This window comes from Dermacentor variabilis, chromosome 5 (genome assembly GCF_050947875.1).
Source record: "Dermacentor variabilis isolate Ectoservices chromosome 5, ASM5094787v1, whole genome shotgun sequence".
Lineage (NCBI taxonomy): Eukaryota > Metazoa > Arthropoda > Arachnida > Ixodida > Ixodidae > Dermacentor > Dermacentor variabilis.
Window position 1 is genome coordinate 179,818,604 of NC_134572.1, and position 22,457 is coordinate 179,841,060.

The window sequence follows — 22,457 nt, forward strand, 5'->3', positions numbered from 1 at the left end:
TTATAAACACTCGGTCCTCCCCGATACCCAGGCGACGGAAACGGCCGTCCAGTTACCGTAAACAAGTCGCCTCTGTGTGGGACGGTTTACACACACACTCACACACACACTTCTTTGCGCGAGGTTCACGGTCCGGAGCTGACATCAGACGGACTTCGTAGAACTCGGGACTTGTGTCAGGAAGGGTGCCTTTTATTCCCCGAGCTGACCCCTGCAGCGCGCCGCCAGGTGCCCATTGTCTTGCGTCTTGGACGACGCGTGCGAATGGGCCTTCGTCGACGTTCCCACGGCAACTCCCCTGCTCATAGCAGAACAGGTCGGCGTTGGTGGTCTTGGTAACAATAGTTGGTACGCCGAACTCATTCAGCCACAACGGCGTCGAGGCTAGAGGGCAACGGTGGCGTTCCAAGAAAGTTGACGCCCGCTGTCGGAACTTTCTGGCATAACTTGCACGTCAGCTGGGCCATTCTTAACAGCGCCTCCACATTCTTAAAAGCGCCTCCATGGCCCGGAAAATCTCGACTGTCCTGCGCAGACAACCGCTGGGCAGGAACAGAACGGCTGGTGGCCAGGGGGTGATGTCTTGGCTCGTAGCACCCATTTGTGTAATGATGGCACCGCCCCAATACATCCAACAAGGACAGCCACCTGCAAAACAAACCCCGCAGCACGGCTCTGCGCCGAGATGACGTACCTTGGCTCTCATGTTAGACTCGCTAGGCTTCAATGAAAACATAAGTGCAGAAACAAAAACTGCTGCATTTCGCTATGTAAATCTTTTAAAAGCAATTTCGTGCTGACAAATTCAGCAATCATGGAGGGAATCCTCCTAAATGAGAGGGGATCTTCTTAGCTTAATAAAATTAATACTAGTCACCCTAAAATTTAGGCGGGACCCTCAAACGCAGAATTCAAATTAGCCTGCTCAAACCATCCGCATTCCTATGCAACTTTCCCTTTTTATATCTAACGGAAAAGTTGTACTCTTGGAGAGTGAGGCTCCATTGGAGCAAGCGGTCATTTTTGTGTGACATTTGATTGAGCCACGTCGGAGGACAGTGATTGGTCTCGACGATGACCTGCGCTCCGTACAAGTAACACGACAACTTCTGGGTGGCCTAAACTAAACAAGCGCATTCCTTCTCTGACGCGCTGTAGGCTTCCTCTCTTACATTTAGTTTAAGGGTGGCATAGAGGATAGGATCCTCCTCTTTATCGTCGCCGACCTGACTAAGTACCACGGCCATACCTCTGTCGCTTGCGTCGCATTGAACTATGAATTCCTTTGTGTAGTCTGGCGCGCGAAGCACCGGACGAGAAACCAATAGAATTTTCAAACTTTGAAAAGCGTTCTCTTTGTCCTTATCCCAGTGTACGCTACTCGGTGCGCCCTTTCAGAGGGCGTCCGTTAATGGACTTGCCATTTGCGAGTAGTTCGGAATGTACCGTTGATAGTACCCCACAAGTCCCAAAAATGAACGAAGGTCTGTTTTCGTGCGCGGCTGAGAAAATTCTCCAATCGTAGCTGTTTTCAGCTCGGCCGGCCGTCTCGTGCCCTGGACGACAACATGGCCCAGATAAGTAACCTGTGAACAACCAAACCTACACTTTTCCTCTTTCATCGTTAAGCCGGCTTCCCTCAACCGTGAGAACACCTGTTTGAGGTGCGATACGTGTTTCCCAGCTGTCCGAAAAAATTGCTACATCATCAAAATATGGCAAGGCGAACTCCTGCAAGTCTTTTTGGACAATATCCATTAACTTAGAGAAGCTAAACGGCGCGTTCTTCAGCCCGAAGCTGAGTGCGAGAGGGCGAAAAGTGCCTACAGGTGAGATGTATGCGGCATAGCGGCAGGCACTTTCTGAAAGGCGAACTTGCCAGTACCTCCGCACGAGATCTATAGTTGAAATGTATTTAGGAGCGCTAACTCTTTGAATTCGTTCCTCAATGTTGGGTATCGTGTACAGCTAATCCATAGTGATGGCATTTAACTTCCTGTAGTCAACACGCGGACGAGGGGCCTTGTTAGGGGTTAGCCCGCTTAGAGTGACGTGTAGTCACTCTAAGCGGGCTCAATAACTCCCAACTCTAGCATGCGCTGTATCTCTGCCTCCATAATTTCTCTCTGTCTTGGAGACACCCTGTAAGGCTTTGATCTTACGGGTTGAGTTGATGTCAGCTCTATTTCATATGTTATTAGTTCAGTCCTACCTGGCCGATCGCTGAATCTGCCGAGATATTACCATAACACCCCTTTTGGCTCATCTAGCTGCTGGGTTCTTAGGGCGTGCGAGCTTACCGAATATTTTACTACTTCTTCTACGCCGATTTCAGAGTTGGAGGTCGCTCTATCCTCCTTACACCTAATACTAGTGCCATCCTTCTCTTTGATGGTATAGTTAACGACTCCGCTCCGCTCTATAACGGCTTCATCAAATTGCAGTGATATAGCCTCGCCTCCTTCCTGCGACCGGAAATTTTCAGAGCATCGTTAGTGTCTGAAAGTTTGTGCAACACTTCAACGGGCCCGTCCCAGTGAACTTCAAGCTTGTTCTTTCTTGAAGTATTGGGGATGATTACCTGGTCTCCGGCGTTAAACGTACGAAGCCTCGCATTCTTGTCGTGATAGAATTTGGCGTTCTTTTGAGCTACTCCCATGTTCTTTCCGATTAGTTCTTGGGTTGCGCTTAGCCGTTCCAGCAGATTAACACCTATTCAACCACTGTTGGACTTTCCCCTCTTTCCTCCCACATCTCTCTCAACATTATCAGTGGAGAACGGAGTGTCCTCCCATACACTAGTTCTGCTGGCGAGAACCCTGTCGCTTCATCTGGATCCATTCGCAAAGCAAACAAAGTTGCCGGCAGACAGTTCTCCCAGTCTTCCTTGTGCTCGTAACACAGCGCACGCAAAACTCGATTAATCACTGAATGCCACCTCTCTACAGTGTTTGACTGAAGGTGATAGACGGAACTGTGTAATAACTTTACCCCGCACTTTTGCAAGAATGTGGAAGTCAGTGCGCTGGTGGGTACTGACCCTTGATCCGCCTGAATTTCGGCTGGAGACCCAACTCGTGCAAACACTGTCAAAAGCGCGTGTACTATTTCATTTCATTTATTTCATTTCATTTCAGCATCAGACGAAAACAGAGCCTGATGCAGGGACAGAAGCTAAAGGCTGATGAAGCCTGACGAGGCCTCTGACCCTAAACAGTCTACAGTGGTTACAGATATAACACAAATCTTAGAAACAAAGGAAATAAAGTAAAAAAAAACGCAGCATTTGACACCTGTACACAAACGTATTGCATATACTGTTGCACACAAATGACACATAACGAATCATACATAATGGGACGCTAAGCAATTTACTTGAATAAATCAGCACAAACAGCTGTTGCACAAAAACATACAAATGAAATATAATTGTCAGTGAAACTGAATAATGTTGCTTGAAACGACACAAAAGTAAGATAAGAGCAATTGCTAGAGTCATTTTGTGTTATATAGAGTTTTACGTATCCTTTGTAAGGAGACAGTAAAATATGAAAAACACTTCAATTTTGGCTATAGTTAAATTGGCAGGATAACAGTAGCTCTCTAAGTTGGCTTTTAAATGCTTTTAATTTGCATTCGAAGTTTAGCTTACCTTCAATATTGTTTAAGATCGCAGGTATTTGATACGCCATTGTCTGCCTTCCATAATTTGTTCGGATTTTTGGTGTTCGGTGTTTTCGGTGCCTCAAAAGGTATTCAGCGTTTTCAGAGTCCATATATCCCTATAGTTTCTTCTGATGGATTACTTGCAGCGCTTTTAAATAATATAACTGGTCTGCCTTTAGGATGCCGTGTTTCTTAAACGGAGGAGCGGTTCTTACGTCCTGTGCATTACCACAATAAGATTCAAAACAGCGCAGAATTTTCTTCTGCAAAGTAATTAGTTTAGTATAATTGTATTGCGTAGTAGTGCCCCAAACCATTAAGCCATAGGTTAATTTGGAATAAAAAAGTGAATAATAAATGTTCTTCTTTAGCCAGAGCGGTATGAGCGCAGATATCCTGTATAGACATCCAACTGTGCGGGTAAGATCTACACTTAGGTTTCTAACGTGCACTGACCAGCTCAAGTCTTCCTGAAACCAAACCCCGAGAAATTTTTGCGTCTGAACTTGTTTTATAAGAGTGTTTTCAAATTTCACGTTCAGTTTGTGGTGTAGAGGTTTGTTGGGAGGATGAATTATGACATATGTTGTTTTTGAGGCATTTCATCTTAACTTGTTTCTCCTTGATCAGTTTGAAAGATGCACAAGGTAATCATTTACAGAAGATTGAAGTGTCAATAGGTTATGCGAAGAGAAAAAGACATTGGTATCATCAGCATACATTATGGTTTCAACAGAACTATCAATTTTGACAATGTCATTGATATAGACAAGAAATAGTAATGGGCCCAATATTGATCCTTGTGGTACTCCTTGTTTTAGCTTCGCGAGTGTTGATACCGCATCGTGAATTTTCACCAACTGATAACGATCATTCAGATAACCATATAGAAGATCTAGTACAATACCTCGGACACCGTATCTTGATAATTTGTTAAGTAATAAATCGAACTGTATGGAATCAAAAGCTTTCTGAATGTGTAAAAACAAACCTAGTGCATATTTTCTAAATTCCATGTTTTCAATTATACTGTCTTTGATGTGTACGAGAGCGTGTTCTGTCGACCGATGCTTGCGAAAGCCATATTGACATTGAGTTACCACCTGATGCTTTTCTAAAAATCAAACTAGCCTCTCATGAATGACGCATTCAAATATTTTTGATATTGTAGGAAGTACTGAAATAGGTCGGTAGTTAGATAAGTTGTTTGTATCACCTCCTTTGAAAATTGCGGTGACTTTGGCGATTTGTAATAGCTGAGGAAATACGCCTGTTGTTAGAGTGAGGTTAATTATGTAGCTAAGAAATTCACATAATAAAGGCGATATTAATTTTATTTCATTTGGGCGAAGTTCATCCACCCCTGGAGATGTATTATTCTTTAGCTTGCCAATTATACTTGAAATTTCACTAGAATCAGTAGGTTTCAAGAAAAGAGAGTGATTCAATATGGTGTCTAGTGGCATACTGTCGTCGCGGACAGTTTCGCTCATGGTATTGTAGGATCCAGCCTCCACAAAATGTCTGTTCATTGTATTAGCTAGTCGTTCACCGATGAGTGTTTTACCATCAACTACGAGCTGCGTAATCCTATCCCTAGGTTTTGTTCTTGAAGTGAGCGAGTTTACAACCTCCCATATTCGCCGCTGATTATTGTATATGCTCTCAAAAAGATTCTGATAGTAGTACTGTTTTGCTTTTCTTAACTCAGTCGTTAAAGCATTCCGATACTTCTTAAACTCTGTGAATGTATTTGGATCCCGTGAACGGATAAACTCATGGAATAACTTATTTTTTATTTTGATACGGTGATAAAGCTCTGAATTAATTCAGGGTTTCTTGTGTTTTCTTCTATTACGACCGGACGGCTGTAACACAGCAAATGCGGCATTGTATGAAGCGTGTAGTAAAGAAAAGAATTTCTCGTAAGCGCTTTCTGCATTTTGATCATTGTAAACCTCACTGCAGTCAATCAGACTGACCAAGTGGAAAAATTCTTTTTGTCTTGGGAAGTTTATGGCTCGTCTACCTTCTCTGTTAATATAGGGCTTGTCATAGTGCTTAGTAATTGAAAAAAGCAAAAAAAGTGGCAGATGATCATTAAGAGCATATAAATATATTCCGCTGGAGATGTCTCGTGGACTGAAGTTTGTTATGCAAACATCCAAAACAGTGGCAGTTTGTTTTGTAGGTCTTGTAGCTTTATTTATATGGTTTGCGAAGCCATACGTAGATAACAGTGTCTCAAAATTTTTTACGTAAGCATCATTGGAAGTTAAGTCGATATTGATGTCCCCCATAATAATGCAAGATGCGTTTGAAAAGACAGGGGAAGCCAACAGTAAGTCCACAAACTCTACGAAACGACCTTTGTGCCCTAGCGGAGGGCGGTAAAGAGAGACCACCACTATTTTGTCGATACGCAAGCACAAACATTCAAAATCGGCATTCATTACCGAGAAATCACTAAACAGTTCATAAGAAAAGGTATTCTTAAAGTAGATAGCCAGCCCTCCACCCTTTCTTTGCCTACGACAAAGATGTTCAGACCGATAACCTGGAAAGTTTGGTTTTGTGTCATTATCTGATAGCCATGTTTCAGTAAAGGTTAGAATATCGAAGTCAACTGATAACGAAGGCAAAAAAAACAGAAATATCATCTGCCTTTGGTCGAATGCTTCTAAAGTTTGCATTTAATGCAGAAAAAAACTTTCCACAAGAAAACTCACGATTAAAAGCGTCAACTGTGTAGTATCTGCTGTTCTCCTCTGGGTTCATCATCATGCACAGCAAAGGCAATTAAATCACATTAAATTTAGTCTTCAACAATTGATCTTATCTAAGTCTCCTTCATGAGCAATGTGAATTATGTCGGAGTCTTCATCTTTACGTACAAGCGCCTTGCCTCCAGTCGTCCAGGCAAATTTCCATTTGCCAGTCTTTTTCCTTTTAATCGCATCTGAAAGCAGTGCCTTGTTTTTTGGAGTCAAGTGTTCGTTCACAAAAACCGGGGTTGTTCTTTCAAGACGAAGCATAGAGCTGTCTATCTTCTTTTTTCTGCACTTTGATAACAGCTCATTCCGCTGATTTCGTCTGACAAAGCGAACAACTATGTTCTTGACATCAGCATTGAATGTACGCACATAGTGACACGTGTCAATGTCAACCATGGTGTCAATAGTTACCCCTACACTTACGCCTATTTTGCTTATTATTGCAAGCGGGTCCTTTCCATCCGGGACGCCCTTAATCTCGAGGTTGTTGAGACGCTGGTATTGTTCGAGCTCTTCACATCTTTGTGATAATCGGGCGTTTTCGCTTTTCAGTTCACTGTTCTGTTTGAGCAATTCCTGCATTTCAAGCCTCAAGTTTTTGATCTCATTAGTAGTATCTTTGACATCATTGCAAATATCACTGCAGTAAGACACACTTTTCTTAAGCTCCCGCATTTCTTCCCGGAAATCACGCCTCAAATTCTCGAGAGCCCTTGTCATCTCACGCAAATCTTTTGTCGTGTCCTGTTCCGAAGGCACGACGCCCCCTTTTACAGTACTCTTTCCAGTATCTTTTCCCGCCATTAGACATGAAAGCACTTGCACAATACAGCACAGGCAACAACAGTCGATTGTTCGACAGCAGTGCACTACAAGGATTTACAAAATCTGTGGCACAAAATTCCTCACCTGCGAAGGCAAAGAATGAATGGCGATCAGATCCGTGCTGTGCGTGCACCACTGCCGAACTGTGCAATGCAGCCTGTGTGGCCTCTTTTATAGCGTGCGTTGTCTTTGGGGCGTTGCTGTTGAGGTAGTCACAGGACCAAGGTTTCAGCGCAGGCGCACTGTCCGATGAACGCGTGGCAGTCTTCGATGAAGATGGGTCTTGATAATCTGATGCGATCTGTAGCACTGCGAAGGCAAAGAATGAATGGCGATCAGATCCGTGCTGTGCGTGCACCGCTGCCGAACTCTACTTCTCTACTACTTCGGTGGAGCTCAGCTCTTTTAGAGGGATTGCTTCTGGAAACTTTGTAGCCGGACACAGCATGGTAAACAAGTACATGTAACCCGATTTTGTTTTTCGTAGAGGTCCTACCGTGTCTATCACAAGTCGCCTGAAAGGTTCTGTTATTAAGGGCACTACCTTTAGTGGAGCTTTCCATGTCTCTCCTGGTTTACCCGAGCGCTGGCAGGCGTCGCATGATCTTACAAAATTTTCTACATCTTTGAAACAGCCAGACTAGTAGTATTCCATAAGCAATCTTTCCTTTGGCTTGTTTATGCCCAGGTGGCCGGACCACCCATTTCCATGACAGAGACTCAAAAGGTCCTCCCTGTACTTAGTAGGTACGACTAACAAATCTAAAATCCTACCCTTTCGATCTCTGTAGTGCCCTTTACAACAATTCTCCTCTCTCATGTATCGTCACGTTGCGCCTAGTAATGCCTTCTTTAGCTGTGTGATGTAATTTAGCTAAGCTCTCATCATTCCTTTGCTCGGCTGCCTGTGACTCTCTATCTACACGTAAGAGCTGATCAAAGTTCTTTGAGGCCGGTGATAATACCGACCCTGTCTCCCTTGCGACTGCGTCAGGTTGCTCTTCCTGCAGGTTTGAACTTTGACACTTTAGTGCCACGCTTTCATTGAGCTGGTCAGCTGGCAGGCTCTCCTCAACTGTTTTTTTTGTACTTCGGGCCTAGCTCGGATTCGGGTATTGAAGTTATCCCTTTTTCTGCTTCCGCTGGAGCAGCTTGTGCATTTTCAACCGAAAGCGACGCGATTTTACGAGCTTGGCCGCGGGTCAACGCCTGTACTATGCCCTCTCCCAGTTTAAGCCTTTTTTCGTGCACTAACGGATTTGAACGATTCGAAAATATGTATAGGTACTGCAGTGACTGCAGCCTGGGTCACTAGCTCCCCGAATGGTCCAGTGATTTTGATTTGGCGATGGACAGACACACGCTGTGTTCTTCTACAACCTGTTTGATCCATGCTACTTCTCGGGTGAAGTCATCTACCGTTACGTAAGACGGATGGAAAATGTCAATCGTGGCGGCACTGTCTCTTAGCACTCGGCATGGTATGCCATTAACTTGCAGGTCGTGAAGATAGGGCCTTAAAAGTTCCATATTCTCGTCTTTTTTCCTCCACGTAGGAGAAAACTACGCTAGGCTTCCCGCAGTTTACAGCTGTATGTCCCAGTTTGTGGCATTTATAACAGCGGATCGGCCTAAAAGATTCGAATTTGTTTTCTGTTCCTTTTGTGTGGTTTCCCCGTTAAGTTTCTCCTCGCTCTTTTCTGCGGGCTTTTCCTCCACGTCTACAGGCTGTGATCCTCTAGTCTGCGAACCCTTCTTGAACGGAAATGGTTTCCGCAGTCCATTTCGACCATCCCAGTTTCCGTCCTCGGCGTTCAACTTTCTACGCGTCGCGTACTCTTCGGCTAATTCAGCCGCCCTTTCCACAGTGTTTGTATTCCCTCTGTCTTCCACCCAGTTTCACAGTTCGGGGGGTGCTTTTGTAAAACTGCTCTAGACACATGCGTTCAATGATCATGACTTTGCTGTCGTACGCTTCCGCGCTTTTCAGCCATTCGACTAGGTTGGCCTTCAAGACGCATGCAAACTCCGGATACCCTGCGCTATCTTTCTTGCCTGTGCTCCTAAACCTTGGCCGAAATGCTTCGGCTGAAAGGCGGTATTTCTTCAGGAGACTAGCCTTAACTTTTGCATAATCATATGCATCCTGTGCACTCAGTCTGGCGATTACTTCCGCCGCCTCACACGGCAACATAGACAGCAACCGCTATGGCCATTTATTAGGACCGAAGCTCATCTTCTCGCAAGCCCTTTCAAAATTGCTTAGGAACAAGCCTATGTCGGTGCTGACCTCAAATGGCTTTAACAGCCTGTCTATGCGGTATGATTCTGCCTCAGCTGATCGTCCCAGAGCCCCTTCACTTTCTTCAGACAACTCCAAACGTTTGCTTTCAAGTTCAAGTTGCATTTTTCTTAACTCGCGATCTTTATCGTGTTCCTCTCTCTCTCTGTCCCGTTCTTCTTTTTCCAGTTCTTCTCTCTCTCTGTCCCGTTTGTCTCTTTTTTTCAGAAGTTCCAACCCCATTTCAATTTCTTCCTCACTGGCCTGTTCGGAAATTAGCTCCAATAATTCCGATTTTAGCATTTCCTTGCGTACATCTAGGCCAAGTTCCTCACCAACAATCAACAATTCGTCTCTCAGCAGTTTCTTTAATTCCATGATTGCTGCTTTACTGCCTTTGTCCTGCTCGCTAAATCTACCTAGGAAAACACAACCTAGCTAGCACTCCACAATCTAGCTTCCCTACTGTTCTAAACAGAACCACAAAATGAAGCGTAGAGAGACAAAGCAAGAACCAGCACCACGTCTCAAAGTCCATCCCACCGCTGCCACCAGTTGTCAGGATTGGGGACTCAATCCCATCCCTCGTAACCTGATGTCAAGCTTGGAGTCCGGCATGAATTAGAAGGTAGCTGGCCCATGCTGTCGTCCAACTTATCCACGCTGAGGAGGTTGATGAAGGGAAGGACTGCTTCTCATCGAGAAAGAGGAATATGGGTTTATTTAAAATATCTACATGCAGTTCATCAGTCTAGCATGACTGCGAGAGAAAAGTACATCAGTCTAACATGACTGCTTGAGAAAGTACATTAGGCTAACATGACGGCTTGAAAAAGTGTGTACTGAGCAGCCGCACAAGAGTGGCTTATAAACACCCGGTGCTCTCCCGATACCCAGGTGATGGAAACGGCCGTACAGTCACCGTAAACAAGTCGCCTCTCTGCGGGACGGTTTACACACACACACACACTCACACACACGCTTCCTTGCGCGAGGTTCACTGTCCGGAGCCGACGTCAGACGGACTTTGTAGAACTCGGGGCTTGTGTCAGGAAAGGTACCTTTTTTCCCCGAGCTGACCCCTGCAGCGCGCCGCCAAGTGCTCATTGTCTTGTGCCTTGGACGACGCGTGGGAAGGGGCCTTCTTCGACGTTCCCGCGGCAACTCCTCTGCTCATAGCAGATCTGGTTGCGTTGGTGGGTTCGGTAACAATAGTTGGTCTGCCGAACTCATTCAGTCACAACGGCGATGAGGCTAGAGGGTAACGGTGGCGTTCCAAGAAAGTTGACGCCCGCTGTCGCAACTTGCTGGCATAACTTGGACGTCAGCTGGGCCGTTCTTAACAGCGCCTCCACGTTCCTACACCAGGCTCATGGCAAGGGAAAGAAATTACCTGTTTTCTGGGCTCAAGCGCTTTTCCTGTTCCATTTTAGAGATTGCAATTATATGGACACTCCGGTGCATTTCTGCCGTCGGCGTCACGGTAAGATTCCCTGTACACTCCAGGGGCGATAAAATCGTCGACGCATACCATATGGTGTGTGTTCGAGGGAAAGTGAGCCAGGGTGAGCCGGCGAACGTTGCTCAATCTTGCGTGTGCGAGCCAGGAAGGCTGGCCGGAAGCTCGCCCTCTCCTGCCGTGCGTGAGGCAGGGAAGCGTTCCTTTCCATCGACTGTGGCTTATGGCACAGCCATGCGAGCACCGCATCTTCAATGCGATCTGCGACGAGGCCAAAGTGCCCGTCCGGGCCTGCCTCATCTTCAAAGCGATCTGCGATGTTTGCAGAATGCGCGTAGTGCCAGAAAGTTCGTATGCCCCACGCTTATCACGTTTACTTCGCGTTGAAGGAAGAGATGTGCGAAGGTCAATTAGATCGCTGCTCCTGCTGCGATTCCTCACTCCAACTTTTTAACTGCGAGTTGCCGCGATCATCGAGAGAGGTGTGTTCGTATTTACCTGTGCGCGCGTGACATCGTGCTTGACAATTTAGTTAAAACACGTTTGCGGGCTGGTTGGTTTGAATTCATGATATGAGGTGTAAGCACTACTGAACGAGGACGTAGGAGAAAACAGACACACGGAGACAGCACTGTCTCAGTGTGTCTGTTTCTTTCTACGTCCTCGCTCAGTCACCCTTACACAATATACCGTTTTTAATTGAGTTAGCAAGCGAATACTTATCAGTTAATGCGGCCGGTAAAACTACTGTCCTTACTTCATATAGCTATCTACTAATTTGCAAACGCAATAGGTGCTTCGTCTTTCGGGTGAAAGTGCGAGTTTTTTTTCTTCTTTCACTGCGGTGTATTCTCTGCAGAATTATCCATCGGCACGTCTTTTGTCGCACTTCCTGCTTTATCGTTGTGATTGGATTACCTGTTTCCCTCTTTGCTGAGCTTATTGAGAGGCTTGAGGCGTGTTTTCTCGGATTATCGACGTGTGGCGAAATCATCTGCAAGCACTGCAGCACGTGCCAAGCCTTTTTCGCCAGATACATTTTGAAGCTACCAGTGCATCTCCCGAAAACCGCGGCGGCTGAAAGCCTCCACTGAGACTTGATATTTTCTTAGCATTGCTGCTTTTACTTTCTTTTAATCATGTGCATCTTCCCTCGTTAGCCTTGTAATTATTTCCGTAGCTTTGCCACAAAGAATGGCCGGAAACGGTTGTGTTCACCTGTATGGGGCTAGTCCGTTTTTCCCTCAAGTTCGTACAAAAGCCTTCAGAAACAATCTGTTACCTTGTAGCACGACATGAGATCCCTTATTTTTATTCCTGCTTCACCTGAACGTCTTTAATTTATAGAGAGGTTGGTTGTTTGCTGGCTGACCGGCCGGATCCCGCTGCACATCGAATTCTTTTATTTTCGTTCTTGAGCTCCTCTGTTCTTCTTGTTACTGTCTTTCTGCAGCTTTATTTTGATCACCTCTCTGCCTTTCTTTTGCAGCGTTCGGTTCAGCTTCCTCATTTCGTTTCTCTCTATCTTCCTGTGCTAATGAAATTTTGTTCTCAAAAGCCTAGCATTTCTCAATCGGTTCAGTAAGCTGCGGCTGTCTCTGAATGTTCCCGACTTCAATTCCCAGCTCTTCGCGAAGTAATAACCGCTCTGGCTTCCTTCGTTTGCTCAAAGCAATGATCAATTTTGAACGAAAACTTTCTTACTCTATTGTGAGGTGTGGAAGCTTTCAACAGGAGCCTCCAAGTACAGAAAAAAACTTGCCGCTTTAGAAAACGCACGAGGTAAAACCTGGCCAATTCTCAAATACAGTAAAGCGTTCACCATTGTGCAGAAACTAGGAAGAAACGCAGAGTATCCAATTGCTGCCAACCATCTGATACGATCTCGACCGAGTAAGGTGGGTCTTCACTTCAAGAATCAGGATATGGCGACAAAAGAGGGTATCGTCAGGATGGAAAATTAGGATAAGTAATTTATTGACTTCAATAGTGTATGGTTTTGACACTATCCGATTGTCGTGTGGTTGGGCCCAACACGGGGACCGGGACGACCTCAAAAAACCCCTGGCGTACAGCCGTTAAAATCGGCGGAAAAGTCCCTACCGAAAAGATCATTCACTCGTCGTGGCCTTGTGGTAGTCGATGTCTGCTTGGGAAATTTGTAGAGCTTGATGAACATGTGCAAGTGTCAGCGCCTGCGTGTTTAGCGCAGTCTTGTGTCCCCTTGTCAGGTTGTGAAGTCGATGACCTTCTCTCCTTCGCGTGAGCTCAGGCAGTGACAGGGGCCATCGGGGTGACACTTTTTGGGGATGAGGGCAATTACCTGGACATGGGAAAGCATGCTGGATTGTTACCCACACTTGTGAGATCGACTTCCAGGCAAGTAGAAAACATCTTAATAACTGACAGCCTACACGAGCCTAAACAAAGTCATCTAATTTGGCACGTTACGTCTATTCGACAATCTGAAAATTCTCGGCTATCAAATTCAAATTTTCCCAGTTCAGGATGATCTGCTCAGACGTGGTTGATGTTCACTTGTTCTATTTATGGCAACAAAAAAATACGAATCGAAGCTGCGGCGCTTCACGTCGCTTGTTTTCGTATCAATAAAAAAGCCAGTCACAATTCGTTGGACTGTTTCTCGGGCTCCTTTTATTAACAGTTTCTCCTTCCAAGACGGCAAGACTTCATATATTTATGCTGTCTGCGTGATCGATGTACTAACATTTCAAAAAATTATTTTTCACGATATCTTTAAAATTATTTTTCAAGTAAGTTTTTGAACTTTCTCGCATACATAACCGACATGTACAGCTGCCTAGAGATGTATCACAAATAATACGCCAACCACAAAAGCGTCCTTCTTGATCTTGAACACGAAGCTTCTGTCAAAAAAGTTGCAATTATATATTTTTCCGGGTGAGCTGCAGAACCTTTAAAGCTTCAAGTATTTTTCAGCTATCTATGCTAAACAGGCTTGCATTCCATATTTATTTTGTGCCTTCTGGATTCTGCAGCACTCGAAGTATTCAAATATTTGAAATATTGTTTATTTCGGCAGTCACATCCCTTCATTGTCTTGCCATACACACCATTCGAAAGATTTAATCATACAATATGCTTTCGAAAAAAAAATATTGATTAATGGCTTTTGGCTCAGCGGGGCAAGAAGAATTAATTTCCACCAAAGTACTGGAACGTCTTTGGACAGAAAAATTAACGGGGAGAATTAGTTCAGAACTTCAACAAACCTGTGGAAAGTTTTTCAACTATATCTGTGACGGCCAAAAAAAAAAAGAAAACACACTGGGTGCTTTGGCTGCATGACCCTTGGACATTGCATGACCCTTTTGTTAGGGAAAATAAAACAAGCCGGCTCCTGGTGTGTGCATTAAGTTTATTCAGGGAGTACCGTTGGTAATGCCGTCAAGCTCGTAATCACGTTTTCCTAGTTAAACTTGATTGCCATAAGAGAGCGCCATTTCCAATGAACTGTGTAATGGTTAGAGTGCGGCGCAGGTCTTAAGTACGCTCTTTCTTTTTGACGTGCTTAACATTGCGCAGGCTATGGTTATGCGATGAATGGGCACACCAGTTTGCCTGATGTCCGCATTGGCTGAGAAGCGCGTGAAATTACTACATGTACAATGCAACAGGGCTGAAGTGTTTTAGGAATTCAGTAGAGTGATAGGGCGAGAGAAGCGCCCGAGAGGAACACAAGAATATTTAATGTGACAACAAAAAGCGGAGAGACTGGTTGGAGGAGCGTGCCTTCTCGATTTTTAAGGGCTCTGAAACACTCTTCCAGCAACATAAGAAAACGTTGCCTATCTGACTTAGAGGCTGCAGTGGATGTGTGAGCCAAATGTTACTGCACCGTATGCTGCGGGGATTTTACGCAATCTCGTCATCAACCGCCAAAAATTACTAGCTCTCGCTTCTGTAATCTCGTCCGGGAGCGGCATCTCAAGCAATTGGACCCGCAAACTCTGTCGGTTGATTTCGTGATCAAGAGATCATTGTCAGTAACACGTAATTGCTAACATTGAGCTAAGCAAACGAAACCTGTGATCTCAAAAATACAGAGGAATCAAATTTGTACTGTCTGCCTACGCACGGCAGCTGGGCGTAAGTGCCGCTGCCGCTTGGACTCCGAGATGGCAGCGGCGCGCTGCGTAGCGATTCGACCGCGGCCACCACGGGGTGCCGCGACGAGTCCTGTCTTTCCTTGGCACGACACACCAAGTCTTGAGCGGGGCTTTTCCCTTTTAACTTCTCCGCTCTGTAGCTTCCAGCGCACTAGCGGAGACGAAAACAAGAGAGAATGCCCCGTATTGATGCGATAACGCCACTTTTCTAACTGCAGCACTTGAAAACTCTTTTGCGGCATGAAATTTGTGAGACGACGTCCTTTAATAGTGACGTCAATTTATTGGAACACCATTTCCGGGCTCCTTCAACTGTTGGCTTCCTTCAATTACGGAATTCTGAATACTGAATGGATTAAAAACCGTTTATAGTTTCTTAATATTGTTACGTAGGAAGACGCCGACGAAAATCTATTTACAAGTATATTTACAAGGCAATACGCTGCGCTTGGCCAAGAGTCAACAGCCCGCGCTTGCTTCTAATTGTCGTCGTCGTCTTCACACTGCTGGCCTTTCGTGATCGCACATATTGTGCCGTAGCAATATACAGCTATGGGAATTCGGGAATGATCGTTACGGGTTTCTTACTTCGTGTTCCAGAATACTTGTCGAACGTTGCAAAATCTGAGCAGAATTTCGAAATTGTGGCACTGCAGTAGAAGCAAAATCAGGAACACTTTGTTTATTATAGAGTGCAGTCGTTGCAGCACAAGTGAAAATTCAAGTACGGAAATATTTCATCACGGTCATGGCATGGGTCCATTTTTACATTAAGTCTATAGTCACGAAAGAGCAGTAGAAGTACGTGGAAATTCCTTACGAGAAATATCAAGCAAATCATTTATGTTATCATTTATGTTAGAAGAAAGTGAATGCTTTTTGCGTGGTTTCACCAGGTGTCAACGTGACCTCGTACTTTGCCCTGTACCACGACGCTCGCGTCAACCTGTCCCCGGACTTCAAGGAGCCCCTTTCAAACATGGGCAACCATCTGCACATCCGTGACTTTGTCAACAACCCCCAGCAGTGTCACCTCGCCTTAGATGGATTCTTTCGGGCCATGGCGGGTTCGTGTTCGAAAACGACGTGTTTGCCGGGGACCCCTTCGATTCGGACACGCTCATGGTGCTGGCCAGCGTGATTTGCTTCAGCTCGCGGTGGTTCATTCCAGGTAACGCGCCGCGCTCGATCGGTCACTTCCGTAGCGAGTCTGTTCTGGGCGGAAGCGACGATGAGGTGCCGACGATGTGCCTGACCGGAAGTTTCAGATTTGCAGAGTTTGCCGATGGCGACGGGTTCGACGTGTCTGTTGTAGAGATTCCGTACCAGGACCCTCGGCGATCGATCGCGATCTTCGTTCCTGCGAAGTCGTCGAGCCTCGTGGCCGTTGAGGAGGCTCTCACGGCGGCCAAGATCCTCACTTGCCTCAGCCGCCTCAGACGCCGCGGGATGGTGGAGGTGACTATTCCCAGGCTGGACGTGAAGTGCTTGACGGACCTCAAGCGCACTCTACCCCTGTTGGGCGTTGTGGAGGCGTTTGGCAATTCTGCTGACTTCAGTAACATGGCACCAGTTGTGGGACTGAAGCTGTCGGCTGCCCGGCACCTCGCCGTCTTTCATGCGGGGCACAGGGGTCCCAACACGGTTGATGCTCAAGTCACTGCGAAGGAAGTCACCCGAAGCACCACCAGTGGCAGCGTTGCTAAGCTAACGGTCGATAGACCGTTTCTCTTTGTTGTGCTCGTGCGGGACCCAGACACCGTGCTACTGCTCGGTTCAGTGACGCACGTTGTGGGAACATGTTTTATGAACGTATGCTTTGCTCTATTTGCTTGCTTTTTATTTGCCGATTGCCAAATTTTCAAACATTCTTTTGATCCTCATATGCCCTACTGCTAAGTGGGCTATAATCATTGAATAGGCAGTACCATGTCGAAAGCGTGGCGAATTTTTGTTGTTCTGAAGGAAGGCGTTAGATGTATATTAAAGAAAATAAACAAAAACTTGTGAAAGAGAACTTTAACATTTAGAAAAACCATGAAATATTGATGTTAAGGATTCAGTATTTCGGAGGACTTTTCGCCTGCGACGCAGTCTATCCACAAGAAGCTTTGGGCAACTACCAAAGTGAATATGTCCAATGGGAATAAGGTCATCCTTGGTTTAGACAAAGCTAGAATCAATGGAACCTTTATTATTATAATGAGGCGCAGAACAAACTTGTTCAATCTACTGCGCAATCTCGAAGCTCTTGAGACGACTGCACCAGACAGTGTAATCAAAATAACCACCGATCACCGCCAATAGTTTTTCACAACCGGAGGACGTTGTCCTAGATGAATGTCAACGCTAGGAGCATTGCAAATGCGATAGTCTGGAAGGTTTACTCATAGCTTATGATCCTGATATCACCGTGGTAATAAAGACTTGGCTTCACGACAGCATAGGTGATGCAGATTTTGTACCTCTAATGCATCGAATTGTCAGTCACGATCGCTGTTCAAGAGGGGGATGAGTGGCACTTCAGCTGAAGAATAGCATTCAGTAGAGACTGTTCTCAGACAATTAGGATATTGAAAAAGGGTGGATAGCTGCCAAACTTTCCTCCTAAAACATACTTATCGGGGCTGTCTATAGACCACCCAATGCTGACATCTGTATGCCGGAAACATTACACAACTTTCTGTACGACAATAGAAAACGCTATAATTGCGTTATAATTAGTGGCGACTTCAACTCGCCTAATATAGATTGGGATTTGATGTGTGCTGCTTCAACATGTCAACACGCGTATCTGTTGCTAGATATCGCATATGCCTTGGATATACAGCAGGTAGTGCATACCCTAACGTGAGCGACTGCAGTATCAAGTTCGATTCTTGATCTCGTCTTCATATGCGATAACGTCAGTCAGTAGGGCTACACTGTTGATATCCTGCCTGGTAGATGAAGCCACTCCTCTATTCCTTTTAAAAGCCATTTGTGGCGTAAAGCTGAACGTAGCACGCCAAGGCCCTACTATAACTTTGACAATGAAGACGATGTCCGCATGTTGTAGTTCCTGGAACAAGACAATGATTCCTTTTTGGAGTGTCGCAGGAACTTCACAAGTGTTAGTAATTCGTGGCTGCCCTACAAATGGGAGGGCGCAGCATTGCATGAATAAATACATCCCAAAAAAACACAAGAACAAACGGCGAAGCCGCTGGATAACGCGCCAAAATACTTCATCTAAAGCGGCGCGTAAAACGCCTATCGTCCGAAATGCAGAGAGACAGCACAGCGGCACCTTGGCAATGCTGCAATCAGATTTTCACTTAAAGATAAAATCGTCGACATATACTTTTTAACGTCAAAGTGCGCAACATTCTTTCCACCACTCGGAGAAAGTTTTGGCTTCACTTGACACAAAAGAAGGAACCAGTTAACCCTTTACTGCACCTTGTTGCATTTACGCAACATTCTGATGAACGGCGTTAAAAACCGAAGCAAAGTCAGTTTGGAGCTTCCTGTACACGTTGTTGCATATCCGCAACATTGGTCTGTAAAACGCGGCACCTTGTGCTGCAATCTGTGCTAATTCTTTGCATCTTCTACCAAAACAAACGTGGCGGAGGCTGCGCGCGCCCACGAGCAGTGATATAGGTAAGTTTTGCAAATTGTAAATGTATTTCTCCATAAGACAAAGCGCAAAAAAATCTTTACGCTATGCTCCACATCCTTCTGACTCTGTAGGTTCAAAAAAACATTGTAATTTCGGAATAGTTTGTTCCTTGCGACAGAACGTTGCTATGTTACACAAATGCAACAACGTGTACATGGTTTATTTTCTTCGGAATAGTGAAATGGCTCCGAAACGCTGGTATGGCCCAGCAATTCCTCCTGATAGTGAAGGCAGTGACTATTCAATTAGTCACGACAGCTACGAGTGTAAGTCCGTTTCGATTCAATATGTGGACAAGATGTTCTCTGGTCAAATTTCCTTCTTTCTTTTCAAAAGTACGCTGTGCCTCCGCACGTTGCCGTGTCACGTCGTCACGGGCACAGCTTTACGTCTGTGATTCGATGTTGTACATTTTGACAATAACCCGAAAACACTGCGTTGTTTCCTGGCTGCACGGGAATCTGCATGACGCACTGCACGAAGTGTGGGAACCACCTGTACTGCACAAGCATGTACAAGTGCTTCTTTTTGTTCCACATTGAATCATAGGTGCACCAATGATTGTCTCGTGCAAATAAGCATCTGACTATGAATCGCACTAAATCTATTTTTTACTTTCAACTTCTTCTTTATTTGCACATTGTTGCAAATATGCAACATACCCTTTTTCTGCAAATTGAAACCACAGACATTCGCTAAAGTAAGTTTCCATGGGAGTACAGGTACTATTGTGCTTCCCTACAACTCCATGAATAATATTTTGAAGAAACAAAAAATTGTGCAGTAAAGGGTTAATAACTTGAGAATGCACGATGACGACGTCAGCGACCCAACCTGTATAGAAATAGCATACAATGAGTACTATTCGTCCTCTTTTTTTTTGCACGGTAACAATAACAGCCTAAAATTCAGCCGCGCACCCGTGTATGAACATTCCGAGCTACTAACTATAGAATAATGAATTTTTTGAGCATTGCTGAACTTAGACACGAGGAAAATTCGGTACATGACGAAATTCCCAATACATATTTATTTAGATACGCGGAGTAGTTCGCTATCTTAATATCATTTTTAGTGATAGTTTGCAGAAAGAGGAAGTTCCTGTTGATTGGAAAATATGTAAAATTGTACCGATACATAAAACTGGCAAATAAGCTCACAGTAATTAATTATCACCCGGTGTTCTGTTGTGCACAGCTAACAAGGTATTAAAACGTTTTCTTTTCAAACATTTAATGAGTTTCGTGGAAGGCAACAATTTTGTCGTAAACAGCCAGTATGGATTTAAGCGCGGCCGTTCAACAGTGACCCAGTTACTTCACGTTACAAATGATTTGTTTGCAGTTCTTGATAATTGCGGCCAGGTCAAATGATCTTTGTAGACATTGAAAAAAACTGACTGCGTGTCGCATTCCAAGCTAAAATTAAAACTAAACTATCTCTTTAGAAATGTGCGTATCTTGCTGTGGCTTGACACTTACCTAACGCAACGCCAACAATATGTTCAAGTAGGAGCTCTCAATCATCAATGGCTCCAGCCCATTCAGTTGTTCCCCGGTACGCCGTCTTTGGACCCTTACTTTTTCTTGTATATTTTAAGTATCTTTCGTTTGAAAATGCTGTACAATGCCAATTTTTCGCGGATGACTCCTTCGTTTATCATGTCATTCAATGTAAACATGACCAAGTACTCTTAAGCAATGCTCTAATAGTAATTTCTGACTTGTGCCTAAATATTCCTGAATGCTCTCAAATGACTGCAACAAGAAGAAAAAGTTCGCTATTGTGCGTTAACAATTAACAACGTTGACATTCTGCCGGTCGACACGTCTAAATATCTGGGGATTGAAATATTTCACGACTTAAGATGGAGCGCGCACATTAAAATTAAAAACATAGTTTTGTTAGCCTCAGAAAGGCTCTGGTTGCTTAGACAACGTCTAAAACACTACATGAGTAAGACAAAACTAGTTAAACCCATCACTGGCTTGCCCTCTACTTGAATATGGTGACGTAGTTTGGGACCCACACACAAAGACATACGGTTAAGCTAGCAAAAGCACAGAAACGAGCACTCAGGTTTATCTTTAATGCTTCCGGAAGACAAGTTTCTCTATGGGATTTCCGTTCAAGGCCTGGTCTCCCAACACTGGAGGAACGCCGTAAGTTGCACCGTCCCAATATGTTTTATACGATGGTCCACGGCCGAACTAAAATGCATTTTGACAAATACTTTCAGTTAAACACATGTAGACGTACCCGCGAGAAACACGAACTTACCCTTACTGTACCCTAGGCTAGAACAATCGCTTATCAATTATAATTTTTTCTTAGAACAATAAGACACGAACACGCTTCCACAAGGGTAACAAACAAGCACTCTGTTGACTATAAGCTCTTTATCATTTGTGAGCGAATAATGTGCTTCCTTTCGTACCGATATTCTTTAATCCTTAATGAATATCGCCACGGTATGTTTGCCTTTGTTAGTGCTTTTTGCATTTTAAGCCAAACTCACAGCACAAAATAGGACACATATTCTAATCAGAGCACTGTGGCATGGGCCGACTTTTACCTTCATTTTTAGCGCGAAAGCGTTAAGGAACCCGTGTCGCCTAAAATCTGGAGTTGGTGTCGACGCCGGCTTCCGCGACCAAGACAATCATCGCGCACCGCGCATCCCCAATAACGCAGGTCACCCACGTGGTGTATAGCTGTTACTAAATTAATTCAATTTCTACAAGGTAAATGCGTCCCAAAATTCTAAAATACGACTTACAACCTACAGACGTGATAGCGTAGGATTGTAATTTAATTATACGAGAAAACACAATTCTGCTACACGGAAACTGAATCACAAACCCTGTTTCCATCTGCGGTTCGAGGTCTCTCTTGGTAGGAGGAACGCGGCCGGCACGGTTTCTTGCAACAGCATCAAAAAAAAAAGAAATAGAAAGCTCGATTTGTCCATAGCGTTCGCCGAGAGCATTTCCAGGAAAACATTACCGTTACATAAGCTGCGATTGCTAAAAGCGCGAGGAGCAGTCAGGGATTATTAATGGCCATCGCGTTCCACTATTGAAGGCGAAGCTTAAGGGTCCTCCAAAATTTTAGGGCGCAGGTTTCTGCGGCGAGCGTCGGCATGGCTCGGCGTCGTAGCTCGGCGTAACTGAGTGAACCAGTACAGCGAAAGATGAACGCGGAACGCAGCACGGTATGAAAGACGCAAGGAGGAAAGCGCAGAGGAGAGTATGGCGAAAGCGTGAGAAGGGTACTGCACCGACAATGGCTACTAGATGGCGCTAGAGTAGCGCGCGTCGTCTGGGAGGTCTGTCGGTGGCAGCTGCTGTGAATCGCACCCACGCAGGCCCCGCACAATTTCATGTTCAACCAATCACCAAACAGAGCAAAAAAAAATTAATCGACCACGCGGCACTCTTAAGATTGCAAGCATAGTAGTACGCTAATTAAAATGGTGCCCCGTGAGCGCAATATCTCCTGCCTGAGGCACTGTAGTAATAGTAGGTTTAACCTTCGAACTTTCTGCCACACTAATAGAAGAGTGTTATCGCATCACAGAGTACAATATTATGATTACTAATTGCACATTGCAACTCTTGAGTACTTACTCTGTTTT

General features: G+C 44.8%; 1 protein-coding gene across 1 annotated transcript in view; it reads left to right on the forward strand.

Moving 5' to 3' along the window:
- Positions 1-22,457, forward strand: part of LOC142583726 (ipis-1-like) — a 43,318-nt gene that overhangs the window by 18,448 nt on the left and 2,413 nt on the right. Inside the window, exons 3-4 of the mRNA XM_075694214.1 lie at positions 16,053-16,223; positions 16,328-16,968. Coding sequence (XP_075550329.1) covers positions 16,053-16,223; positions 16,328-16,968 — 812 coding nt within the window. The remainder of the gene's footprint in view (positions 1-16,052; positions 16,224-16,327; positions 16,969-22,457) is intronic.